This window comes from Chenopodium quinoa, unplaced genomic scaffold (assembly GCF_001683475.1).
Source record: "Chenopodium quinoa cultivar QQ74 unplaced genomic scaffold, ASM168347v1, whole genome shotgun sequence".
NCBI classification, from domain to species: Eukaryota; Viridiplantae; Streptophyta; class Magnoliopsida; order Caryophyllales; family Amaranthaceae; genus Chenopodium; species Chenopodium quinoa.
In genome coordinates, this window is record NW_018744128.1 from 194,790 (window position 1) to 208,956 (window position 14,167).

General features: G+C 33.9%; 1 protein-coding gene across 1 annotated transcript; it reads left to right on the forward strand.

Annotated features, from left to right (window-relative positions):
* The first annotated feature begins 424 nt into the window (after window positions 1-424).
* LOC110692837 (14-3-3-like protein D) lies at window positions 425-11,355 on the forward strand. Its single transcript, XM_021869920.1, has 5 exons — window positions 425-428; window positions 1,822-2,546; window positions 4,731-4,853; window positions 10,208-10,324; window positions 11,045-11,355. The coding sequence occupies exons 1-5, from the start codon at window positions 425-427 to the stop codon at window positions 11,063-11,065; spliced, it is 990 nt and encodes a 329-aa protein (XP_021725612.1). The 3' UTR covers window positions 11,066-11,355.
* Window positions 11,356-14,167: the final 2,812 nt, after the last annotated feature.

The window sequence follows — 14,167 nt, forward strand, 5'->3', positions numbered from 1 at the left end:
TAATGTGTTCCCCACTAGTGTCGTTGCAGCGTATGATTAGATCTTAGAGTTCTATGTGCTCCTTCTCTTACCTAACTTTCAATTGTTGACTTTCATCATGATATATATGTACTATGAACTTTGCTACTGCTTTTATCTTTTGTTGAACTCTGTTCAAGGTTTGCATTTTGGGTTTAAACAAATCTTTGGACGTTAAGATAATTTATATTTAAGGTTTTGTCCAAGTAATTCATGCTTCATTTAATTAGGACTTTAACCAAGTAATCCATGCTTCCTTTTGTGTTAAAAAAAAAATCCTTAGGTAATTGACATATCAAAACCATTTTCAGTACTAGCATAGAGGTAAGGGTGAAAGTACTTCGGATTAAAACCAAACCAAAACGAATTAGTAATTCGGTTTGGATTTTTTTTTAATTCGGATTGGATGGGTATGCAAAAATTAAAAAATATCGATTACGATTTAAATTTGGGTTGAGGTTTAAAAAAACGAAAACCAAATTACAAACCGAAATTTCGACCCATTACATTAAGCCCATTTTCGTTTACAAAGTATTCCAACCCCTTTTCCTTTTTCGTATATAACCAAAATAAAAAAAACCCTAAGTCTTAATTCCCCTTTCTCAATATATCACTCTCTCACAAATAATATATTTAATAAGAAAAGGTTGAATGATTTAGAATTTTTAGGTGAATTTTGGATTTCGGTTTGAATGTTGCGAAAGAAGGGAACAAATTTCGGTTTGGATTGGATTCTAATTAGAAAAACCGAATAAAGTTGATTTAGTTTGGATTGGAGTGAATCTTGATACGGTTAGGATTCGGTTGAAAAATCCAAAACCTAATTAATTCGGATTGGATTCTGTTTTGGTTATAATTCAAACTGCAAACCGAACTTTCACCCCTAAGTAGAGGCACAAACTAGTCTCTCATGTTGCACACATATGTTATATACTTTCTCTACTTTTTTTAAAATTACACCAAGTATTTTTTAAGAAAGCTTTACAAATATTGCACCATATCCATTTTAGGAAAACAAACAATTATGTTCAATTACGTCAACTATTGATTAAGGTGTAACGCGTGACATTAATTACCCTTTATTGTAAATAATAAAAAAAAAATGTCAATTTGAGTGTCAAAAAATATCCATAAATAATACATGTTGCACCCCAAATCCCCAACCAATAGTTGATGCTATATGCGGATTAATCAAAGTTCAAAGTGCTGAGTGCATTAAGCTACAGAGTATAATTCAAGATGTATGATGCTCCATAGTCTATACTCCATACTACTCGTAATAAAAAAACATGTTTTTAGTAATTCAACATCACGTACTCTGTCAAAAAAAAAAAAAAAAAAAAAACGTCATGTAGTCATGTTTAAATATCCAGACCTCGTTTGGTTGCATATGGGAATTAAATACCTATAAAAAGTACCAATATATGAGATTTTTTATTGCCTAGAAAATATTAAAATTGTGTTTGGTTGACATAAAGGAAATCATATTTTCCATGAATTAGTTGTAATACCCATGTATTATTATAACTTGAACTATTTTTCCAAAATATTGAGGACAGTAATGTAATTTCACCTAAAATACATGTGGGAAGTTTAAGCGACCAAGGTAGGGGGTGGGAAATAAATTCTTATGTTTTGTAGGAATTCCAAATTCCTTAGGAATTTCCATTTCTTACATTTTTGCTAATCAACTAAGTACTATTAAACGCATTTCCCATGAATTTGTATTTCCCCTATTATCTAAGTGCAACCAAATAAGGCCCTAATAGAGAGCAAGTCCACGCAAAATCAAACGAGAGTAAGTCAAAACACTGAAAAAATTCCTCCCAATTATCCACGTAAAAGGCAAACAAACACCGGTCCCACACCCAACCCATCCACTCTGGTCATCATACTCACACTCACATTCATTCTTATCCTATAAAAACTCCTCCTCCCTTCACTTGACAAAACCCCCCTTACTTTTTTCACATCATCACTCCACTTTCTCTCTCCTCCTTCACTCGCTCAAGCTCTCATCAATGGCGGCCACACCAACTCCTCCTCCACCCCAATCCCTAACCCGCGATCAATCGCTCTACCTCGCCAAACTCGCCGAACAAGCCGAACGTTACGAAGAAATGGTCACTTTCATGGATAATCTCGTTACTTCTTCCGCCGATGTCGAACTCTCCGTCGAAGAACGTAACCTCCTCTCCGTCGCTTACAAAAACGTCATCGGATCTCTACGCGCTGCATGGAGAATCGTGTCGTCGATTGAGCAGAAAGAGGAGAGTCGTCGGAATGATGATCATGTTCCTCTTGTTAAATCTTATCGCTGTAAAGTTGAATCGGAGTTGTCCGATGTTTGCGCTTCGATTTTTAAGTTGTTGGATAATCATCTTATTCCGTCTGCTACTGCGACGGAATCTAAGGTGTTTTATTTGAAGATGAAGGGTGATTATCATCGCTATTTGGCTGAGTTTTTGTCTGGTGATGAGAGGAAGAAAGCTGCTGAAGAAACTATGGTTGCTTATAAGGCTGCTCAGGTTTACTTCCTAATTGCTCTTATTTTTGAATTTGATTTGTTGATTTTTGTGTTATTTGTTGGATTTTTTTAGTTTTAATTGCAATTGTGAATTTTAGGTTTTTGAGTAAAAAATTGGGGGTTTTTGAGAATTATTTATGAAGTGTAATTACGTTATATTAAATTAAGTTTTGTTAATGTTAATTTTGTAAAATTTGGTGGAAAATTATTAAATCGCGGTTAATAAGAGTGTTGTTGTTGAACCTTTTGTTGATGCTGTGGCAATTGATTGAAGTGAATTGAGTATATTTAGTGAGTTGATTTACTCATATGGTTTGGTGTTTTAGTAGATTCATTTATAAGACTGGATCAAAAGTTCTCTTGTTCAGTTTGTCGATAGGAATGGATCACCATGTTTAGTTGGAGATCTAATTCTGTGTTTTCTCACTACTGATTGCTAGCCATTTCCAGTTTTCCACTACCATAGTAATATGCAAAAGTGTTTATAGCCGTCATAGGTAAATATCATGTTCTTTTTGGTCTGATGCCAAACTAGACCTGTATATGTCGTACTAAGTTACGAACTTTAGCCCCTCAATCTTCCCCCACAAAATATCTAGTTGCTTTTGGCTATAGTTTATCTCTCATCGGTGTGGCCTTTGCATCACTTATGTTATATTCTTGAAGCCTGTTTGGTATGATGGATTTTATGGTTGGAAATGGGACCACTAAAGTATCTGCATTAAAGGTTATTTGACTTTTGAGGGGTATAGGAATAACTTCCTTTACTTGGGGGTAATTGACTCCACTCATGTTACCATCCCCAATATTGGATAACATTATGTTATTCACTTCATTTTTCCTCCCCTCTCATTCTATTCCATTCCATTGTAAATTTGTAATACCCAACTATTCATATAAACAATGTTCATCAGACTCATCACTACCTTTTCTGCCTGGCACCAAACGAGATCTGTATATGTTATATAAAATTACGATATTTAGTTCCTTTATCTACTCCCCACATGATATCGAGTTGCTTGTAGCTATTGTTTGTCTCCTGTTGGTGTGGCCTTTGCATTACATATGTTATATTCCTAGAGCATGTTTGGTGTGATGGAGTTTATGGCTGGAAATGGGACCACTAAAGTGTTTACATTATAACTTACAATTTCCTTTACTTGAGTGTGATTGATTCCACTCATCTGTTACCCTCCCCAATATTGGGTAACACATTATGTTAATCACATCATTATCCCTCCTCTCTCATTCTAATACCCAGTGTTCATATAGCATATAAGTACTGGTCTTTTACTGCTCTTATCTCACCCATTTCATTCCATTCTAGTTCCTTCAACTATAACAAATGCTCCCTCCGTACTCTGTGGTACAACTTTGATCAGTTAGTGGAATTTGTAATATTAAGAGAAAGCATAAAAAAAATAATCTGAGTGGTGTAAATTATTACGGAGTATATCTCTATGCTTTACTTGTAAATCAATGTTACAATGATATTGGAGTCAAGGAACCCTTTTTTGGGCACAAATTAAAAAATATGCCACATTTGACTCTGCTAGTCAGAGCTGTGGCTTTGGCCACAAAGTTATCAAAAATTGTACTTTTGAGTTGTGATATGGATATATGATAGTCTATTATTACCTTTAGACAAAGTTTCATTTGGTTATCATTTTATACAGTAATTTTACAATTGTGTATTGGTAAAAGACCAGTCAAAGCTGACATAATGTGGCCACTAAAGTCGAGTGTGATATATTTAGGGAAGGTTGGAATATTTATTATTCTATAGGTTATTTGCAGCCCTCTATATAAACAAATTGAGAATCTTGGATGGTTTTTTGTGTTACTAATAGTCAATGTCACACACACATAACTGACTACTAATATTGGGCCACGGATATATGGGTATGTTTGATAAAAATTTGCTTGGTTTTGGTCCAAATATAGTGCTGAAAATTTCAGTGCCACAGTTGGTACTTGAGGTGAAACGAAATAGCCAAGAGATATAATGGTTTTAAATTATTATTATTTTTTTAATCATCTTGCAGCTGTTATGTCAAAGTCTGCTGAATGCTGACAGAAAAAGTTGTTTATGATATAAAATAACTAGTTATGGATTTTACCAATCACCATTTTATGTATCTGACTCTCATTGTTCTTTGTCTGCCTTTTGTCATTTATTTGATAGGATATTGCACTGGCTGATCTTGCTCCAACACATCCTATCAGATTGGGGTTGGCACTGAATTTCTCTGTGTTCTACTTTGAGATACTTAATTCAGCAGAAAAGGCTTGTAGTTTGGCAAAACAGGTATGTTTGAAAATCAATTTCTATGTAGAGGGACCTGTGTCTGAGATAAAGTATTTCTTTTTTTTTTTTCCTTCTTGAAAATCAACCAAATGAAAAGTCTTTGCTAGAATCGGTCTTAGACAGTGCTTAAAAGGTGTTTGGGTGTTTACCATTAGTCTCTCCTTCAAATATTCTCTATCTAAATCTTCATAGGGAGCTTCCCTTGCAGCATTGCTGTAACAATGTCTTTTTGGTCCATTACTAACTTTATTTAATTTAATTTTCATTTTTCTTTCTTCTTTTTTATTTTTTTATTTTTACTTTATTTATTTATTTTTATTATATATTTTTACATTTTTCCTTTTACTTGCTTTTATAGCTCTACTCTCATATCCTTTTTTATGATTTTATATCAGTATACAATATTTATATTTGGAAAACCAATGTAGTATGTGTGTTTTGTTAAAAGGCTTCTATGAATATGTGGCTGTTTTGGTCTGATTCTTTATAGCAATGATCCTTGCAGTCTGATATGAAAGGACTACTTGGAGTGTAAAATGAAACTCTGTGCTTTTATTTTTTTAATTTTTTTTTTTTTTTCACTTGTGTATTTGAGGTCTTGAGGGGAGAGGGTTAGTAGTACTCAGGAGTACATCTTTCTGACTTGAGTATGTAAACTAAGTGTAAGTGGCTCTTAAGTAGAGCCAGTGTTGGTAAAATTGGGAATATACACTATAAATCAGGCTCAAATATTCCATTTGTGTCGTTGGTAGTCGTAGCAATACATAAGCCCAGTTTGATCAAAATAGCCTTGCTGCAGTTTTGTGATCAAGATAGCCTTGCTGTGGAAATCATATTGTTTTGTAATTAGTTTACACTGTTAACCTTTATCGAATTCTCATTTGCATCTTGTGAATCAGATTGATAGATTATCTTTTCCTTAGGTTGTTCACTTGTTCTTCACTTATTTGGTTAGAGCCAAGGGACTGATGGAGGTAGGGCAAGAATAAATGTTAGTGTATGTTAGACGATGCTCCTTTCATGAAATAGCTGGATGTGAATCTTGAGATCAAGATTGTGCTATTTTCTTAATCAATCATGGTATTTGAAATTAGATAATTTGAATTTGGGTTTCTTGAAGGAGACTGATAAAGTGACAATAATTATCAGAACTTTTGTTTAGAAATAGAATTGTTTTTAGCTGTGAGTTGCCAATCGTGCTTCGTGTGCCTTGAGTATTTTAGAGTTTCTGATGTCACTTGTATTTGAATAACCTGTCATTCTTTTTGCGAGGTGCAAAAGTTGCAATTTTAGTGTTTCATATCAACTTATGTTACTACCCAACATATATGCTACCAAATAAGCTTTGTTGTATTTATAAATAAAACCATTTAAAAATAAGTTCTCCTTTATTTATCCATGTTCATTTTTGCACACTTAGGGTATGGCTGGATGCCTCTTTTTCCTATAGATATGCCCTTGCTTTACAATGAACGAAGTTTTGACCTAGTAGATAACTGTGTTTGTAAAGATAGCCTAAGTGGCACTTCTTTATCAGAGGAAGTGCAAGAAGACAAGTGTTTCTTAAGAGTTAAAAGGAACATAGAAGATATGTGCTGAAATTGGGAGCGCAATTGTAGTTTCTTAGTTTATTTGTTATATGAACTTCTCTCCGGAGTCCAGGCCTCGGTGCTATGGTGGGGTTATGGTTTTCCCCTATTTCTAAAACCAGTGTGCTAATTCTAGATGAAGTATATGAAGATTGTGGGGCTCCGAGCCTCCGATGTTCGTTTTTACAGTCTTTAGAGCATGTTTATGCCTTGTTGCCTCTTTTCTTTCTTTTCCTTAAAGGTAGCTAAAGAGAGATCTTAATTGGACATTGGAAGTGTAGGGAAGAAGTTGTATAATCAAGAATTAGAAGAATAAGAAATGGGATCCCGATTGGCTAAAATCAGGTGGGCATCACCTTTTGCTCGGCGCATTTGTTAATTATTTGAAATTCCCTAGGACCATGGAGTCATGGTGACTGGTGAGGCTTTCGATTTCCTGCATTTGGCACTAAGTTCTAGAGCATCCCTTTCTTTTTCTATCTTATTGGCTGTCTTTCCTCCCTTTCCTGAAATAATGCTATGATAAACGTAATAATTATTAGAACAACTAAAGAACATAGATAAAGTTTCTTCCTGTAGATCTCTTTTATCGTAAATTTTTGACCGTTATAGATTTTATTCGTGCCAATGTGGTTTCAAATAGAAATTTTATTTTCAAAGCAACTATCATAAGTAAAGTAATTAACTAATCTGTGTTTTAAAGAGAAGGAAGGAGGATTTGAGAGGAGGTAGTTGATAAAGGGAAAAGACATATAAAGGTGGAGCGGGAAAGAAAAGGTATAGATGATTGGAAAATGGGAGAAGGATGAGAGAGTTAATTGGAAAATGAAGTTAGGACTTAGGAAGAGGAAGTAGAGAAGGTGTAGCCTAGGGAGTAAAAGAGAGGAGGTGAAAGAGAAAGAGTAAAAAAAAAAGGTGGGATGAGACAACATGATGTGAGGAGGATGGGGGTTGCTTGTCAAACAAACTCTTGTTTTTAGGTAGAGGGTTTGGGAACCATCCTCTTTACACTTGATAATCGGAGGAGAATCAATTATGCCTCAAAAAATAATTTGCTAAAGCCCTTGTATTTTGTTTAAAATATAAATGTCAACATTTTACTACAAGTGCCCTTACTGATGGACAGGGAAGTATTATCAAGTAGTAAAAATAATTCCTCTTGATCTCTTTGTCTTCTACTATTTAATTTTAAGGAGGCACTGACACCGTCTAAGAATATAACATTTGATGTGGGGACTGATTGGGAAGATGGATAAGCAAATGAAGAATTTATGACAATAAGCTTCAAATAGCCAAACTTTCTTCAAAAACAGAACTTTATCACCTTATCCCACTTATATATGATCGTAAAGGAATTGCTCCAAGTGAGTTGGGACTTATAGTTGTGACATGTTCTTAGGTCACTGTCCATATATCAAATGAATAAATTTGAACCATCGTTACTTTTATGGCTTTCTTTGGGCAATGTCTAATGTATGTTATGCTATTGCTGAAATGCTAAGTAGTTGATAGGTAGAGATCAATCAGAAGCTTTATAGCTGAAGAATTGAATTTAACATGTCCCAGAAAGACCAATACGAAGTATTAAGCCTGTTATGCTTAGCTAGATTAACTAGGAAGACATGTAGTGGGAAGGTTTAAGAGGAAGTTTCGTAATTGACTTTCATGCCTTCAAATTTAGAAGTTTGATAGCATTTCTATTTGTTTTTGTTTTGGTTCTGATGAATAATTTCTTTTACCATTGTTAGTGGTGATTTTTTTTTTAAAAAAAATGGTAAGGAAAATTATGACCAGATCTGAACCCTCAGAGTTTTTTTGGTCCAGTATTTGCGGGCATGACACTTTGGAGTACAGGTTGTTAGTGGTTCTTAGATCAACTCTATTGGTTTAACCCTCACAGTATTTTATTTTTGGTCATGACACTTAGGAGGAGAGGTTGTAGGCTAATTAGATCAACTCAATTGATCTATTAGGTTTTTTTTTTTTTTTTTTTTTTTTTTTTTTTGGTCTAGTAATTGCGGGAATGACACTTAGGAGTAGAGGCTTTTAGTGGCTATCTTTATTTGATTTTGTTTGGTTCTGATGGATACTTTTCTGTTACCATTGTTTGTGGCTATTTTTTTTTTTTTTAAATGGTAAGGAAGACTCTGACTTGACCTCAACCCTCACGATTTTTTTAGTCCATCATTTGTGGGCATGGGACTTAGGAGTAGGGGTTGTTAGTGGCTATTTGTTATTGTATTATACCAAGAAAGGCATGGTTCACTTGGTAAGGTTCTTACCTCAAATGCTTGAGGTTTGGGGTTCGAATCTTTCCAAGGGGGGGTGCTTGGGGCCTTGGGGGTAGGGATTCCTTTACCTTCCCCCTAACTCCCTAGTGCCCTAGACCAAAAAAATCGTGAGGGTTGAGGTCTAGTTAGGGACCCTAACCTTAGAGTCCTTACCATTAAAAAATAAAAAATGTTACCGTCTTGTCCCCTTTGAAAACACATTCTGTTTATTAGAGGTATTGAAAAACAACTCTACAATCCACAATCTACTGTTACCATCATCACCTCCTTGCTGTAGCTCAGCCTTTTACTCCATATATCTCCATTACCAACTTCCAAACTTGGTTTGAAGATGAGCCACCAAGCAGTGACCATCCAAAACTTTTATCTGATTTAATGTTTACCTGGTCCAATGTGATTGTGGTGGACTGGTGGTGCCAAATGTGGCTCATCCATCATGACCATAGGAGGGAGGTTATAAATTAGGATGGGCGGTGGACGAATTCTAACTATACTTTGATTGCCAGGCTGCCAGCAAAGTCAACAGTGATGAAGTTTGAACCTTTTCTTGATCAGAAGAGTGATTTGAATGAAATTCCCTCCATTTTTGTAGCTTGATTCTGCTGTAATCTCTGTGATTTTCAAGTAACGAAGAAAGCAAAGGAGAGTAATAGGGGAGGGTTAGGCACTTGAACCATTTCAAGTAGTCAAGTGTAATGAGAAGAGAAGGTTGATGGCCTTATCACTTTTGGTTTTTTGGGCTTAACAAATGAAAAAAAGCCGTCGATCAAACACATTTACACAATGGAAGGGATAAGCAGGTTGTTGGGGGGGGGGTGAGGAATCATTTCCCCCACCTTTTCCAATTCCATATCATTTCTCTGTATAGACTTGAAGCAAATATGTGCTAAGAATATTCCTAAGAGTATCTTGATCTCAAGAATTTAAGATGCTGATCCTAGATAGTGTGTTTTTATCATCAGTTGCCTGTGTAAACATCTTGGGAACAAGTAGAGTTTATTACTCTAGCTTTCCCATTACGCCTACACTTCTGCATTTTGTTGATAAATGGAATTTCTTGATTTATTCTTTACTGTCAACAATTTTTAAAAATTTCACAATAATTAATTAGAGAAATGTTAGAAATTTGATATTCTAGTAGAGCTTGCAATTTGTGTTTAGAATCTCTAAATTCACATGTAGTTGGAATCAATTTGTCAGTACACTACACAAGGACTGTGTTTTAGATTGTTGTAGCATCTGTATTCACCACATTCTTGACAACAGATACATCAATTTTGTTTTATGCTTGCCACCGATTGTCTTTTAGATTGTTGCATTATTTTAGATATGCATGTCACTTAACTTGGATCCGTATTGAGTGTTGTATGCGTTTACATTTGAAGGCGTCCTATATGACTAATACTTTGTGGTAGATTAGGCTTAAAGTATATTTTTAATTCTTTAGCTTAACCATTGTTTGCTGTATCTGAAGGCCTTTGAGGAAGCCATAGCTGAGCTTGATACTTTGGGTGAAGAATCCTACAAAGACAGTACACTCATAATGCAACTATTGCGGGATAATCTCACTCTTTGGACATCAGATATGCAGGTATGTGATAGTTCTTGTTTTATTTCAAGCTTAATTCTGATGGCAGTTATTTTTGTTACTTTTGTTCTGCCAAGATAGGGTTGTAACTTGCTAGCCCAATTAATTTGTTGGAGAAGCAGGGGATACAATCGATGCATGGAAAATTACCTTTCAAATATACAAGTAACCTGCAATTACACTATAGGCAATGATGATGGGATTATCTTGTTATACCTGTAGGGTTTTAGACACAGACTAGTATAAACTTTGATCATAGCTTCACTTCATGTTGCCTTACCACTTGATCCAGATCTTGTTGATAGCTTAGTTGATTACTACCCTGTACCATAGCCTTTTCTGAGAAACATAATTGCCCTGGTCTTGTTAAATATCATTTGTTTACTTGATTACCCTGTACCATAGCCGTTTCTAAGAAGCATATTGGCCCAATGGCCCTGGTCTTGTTAATATCAATTGTTTACTTGATTACCCTGTACCGTTGGCTTTTTAAGAAACATATTGGCCAATAACTAACTATGTTAACAATAGTTTGTCTTGTCATATTTTTGGAATGGAAGTAGTTGATTATACCTTAGGATCCACATTTACTTCTTTGAATGTAACACTGTAACAGTATACTGTTGCATAAAACGCCTTGTATTTTTTTGTTTTTTTTCCCGTATGTTATAGGAATTCGGGTCCTTTATGAACTGAACATCTCACCACTCTCTGAACATGCAGGACCAAATGGACGAGGCATAGATGGGTAAACTCACAACTCTGCTCCTTGAAGGAGGTGGGCTTGAATGTCATTAATTTCCTGTTATCTGGACAAATATTTATGCACAGAACCTTTGTAAATGGAATTTGTATGATTATCCAGTCAACTTTTTTTTTTTTTTTTTAATAGTTTTGATGGCTGTTTTCATGGGTAAATAATTTAGAGACAACTGTTGTATTAAGCTCCAATGCCGCATGATAATTGTCTTCTAATTGTAATTTTTAAGCATAATCTTTATAAGACTTGGAATGTACCCTTTTCGTTCTCGCCATTACCCTTCCTGTAATGTCTTAGGGTACCCTATTGCTACAGACATATGTCGAAGAAATGTAGTTGGCCTCACTTAGCCTCACATCTTAAGTGTATGTCATATAGAACCAGATCATGTCTGAAGATTATTCCTCGGGGCAACGTGGTCACAAACTGTTCTATTTCGTAATAAGGCCACACCTCTTTCCTCTCCCAGGTCCCAAGCCAAATGTTGCAGAAGGATGAAGTTAATATCACACATTAAAAACTTCATCTGCCCTAACATTCTCCATTACACTGACAAGAAGCTTCCATTTAAGAAATGAATTTCTAGTTTCTACTCTAATCCCAAGTTTTGATTGACCAAATTAGTTGGTCAAATGCTTAAATTGTACATAAGTATAAATATTTTGTCTAATTTAAATCCATTATTTTAACTAATAGTATTTAAAAAAGAAAAAAAAATCTCATTATTTTTGGTTAGTGTTGTGAACGTAGTAAATGTCCCAAAACTGAAAAATTATGAAAGATAGAGTAAATATTAAGAAAGTGAAGTTGCATCAAATGAACTTCTGGTTTTTACGAAGAAAACCATGGTTCAAGCACGTATAACAATCGTGTCAGATTCTTTTGTGCAGCTACTCACAACTCAGACTCGTAAACTTTTGCCTCATCTTTTTCTTTATATTAAATTTTTTAAAAATTATTTCAACCATTTATTATCATACATTCTCCTATATAAGATAATATACGAGTATTTTGTTCTAAAAAAACAAGATAAGTATTTTTATTTTCTTTTCATATAAAAAAAAATGCATTTTTGATTACTAATATTGGTCCATAATGTGCTTTGAGTTACCTTGTTGCCAAGAATCAATTAGATTTTATGCTTTGGAAAATAGAAATTGAACGTGGTTGATGATAGGTGTTTGGGTAAGGTCGAAAGTAGATGATAAACTTATAAAGGTTTTATCATTAAAGCAATGGTATGTGGAAAATAAATCAACCTAAAGTTTCTAAAGGGAAAAAAAGGCTTCTATTTTGGATATAAAAGACATACTTCGTATTTTATAGTATATGATTTTGTCGATAAATTTTGTCAATTTGGTTGCTGTATCATTAATCAGACAAGGGATAACCAATATGAAAATATGAAATTGCTATAGTAACCAAAGTTTGGCTCTCTAAATGAATTAAAATTTCTTAATTCGATTAGTGTAAAGTAGTATATATAAAAACCAAAGTATCTATGATCAAGATGAATATATATCATGAAAATACCTTTTAACATCAATAGAGAGAGATGGATTATCAAAAAAAAGAGAGATGGATTATCAAAAAAAAGAGAGAGATGGAGATTGAGGAGCACCTATAGTCCCTCATGTCTCATATTGTTTGCCCCCAGGTCATATTTACATTTTATTAACTTTTAGTTATAATTTTTGAGCTATAAAAATTGTTATCTTCCATAGTCGCCAAAGACATTTAAGGTATGGGATAATCTTTTAAGAACAACGTAAAAAGAAAAATGATGCAAACAATAAAAAACGAAAAGATATTAATTAAAAAGGTATTAATTAAGCGATATCTGTAATCTATTAGGAGGGATGTAGAAAATTTAATGGCAATGTTTGGTGAACGTGAAATAATCTAGTTATCCTTTGGATGTTTTAAGTTCCCAAGAAAGAGAGTTTCCAAGTTCATATAGTTTAGCCAGTCGTGGATCCTTGACATTCAATGTGGACGACTGTCATTATACAGCGTGAGATCCACATCTCCTCTTCTCACTTTTAATGCTCTCTACTCTATTATCCCTCTTCTACCCACACTAGCTTAGGGATTTATCAACTATATCACCGTACTATATTTGCTAGAGAATTTAATTAAAGAACCTCATCATCATCATAATGTATTCTTGGCGCGTTGTATATACATACAACTATACAAATACTTTCTATTTCGGGTAATTTCAAATAGTTGTACCAAGCTTAGCTTGATCTAGTAGAAAGGAAAGCACCTTTAAACTATGAGATTAGAGGTTCAATCCCCACTACTGACAAATTGAGGGTGGGATTCCCTTACCTTTCCCCCACTCTCCCAAATTGTTTAGCCTGCTAACCCAAATAGGGTTAACTCGTGAGATGTTCCGGCCCAGTAAAACTCTTCATTTTTCCAACCAAAAAAATAAATTAAATTTGATGTGGATTAAACCACAATAAGGGATACTAGCAATTAGGGTAACCTAATTTAATAAAATTTTGATCTTTTCGACTCAAAGGAGAAGAAAAACAACGTTTCGAAATTAACTCACACGAATCAATCTCACAATTAGAATTGTAAACTCAAAAAATCTAACTTTATTAAGGAAAATTATTATATTTATAGGCATACAATCCCATGCTCAATAGGATAATAAAAACTAAAAGATAAAATTAAATCCTAACAAACTCTCTAATAATATCTTATAAAAAGATAGTTTTTCCTAATCTTTATCCTAAATAAATCATATGAATACGACAATAAATCCTAAAAATATAAATCTAGACTCTAAATTCTTGATGCTTTGTGACATTTTAGTAATTTATCTCACTTTCTTTCATTATTATACAAGCACTTATCCATCTTAATACAAACTAATCATTTTCAAAATACTTCGTATAACTCTAAATTTCTCAAATAATCCAGCTTGTTAATTTGAGTTGGGTTGACTTGTTAAGAGTTTTGGACTGATAAGACTCTTCTACTTATCTACTAAAAATTGAATTTATATACTTTGTATTACTAGAGACTTAAACAAAAGAATTCAAATATATAGTATTTCTAGTGCATTATAT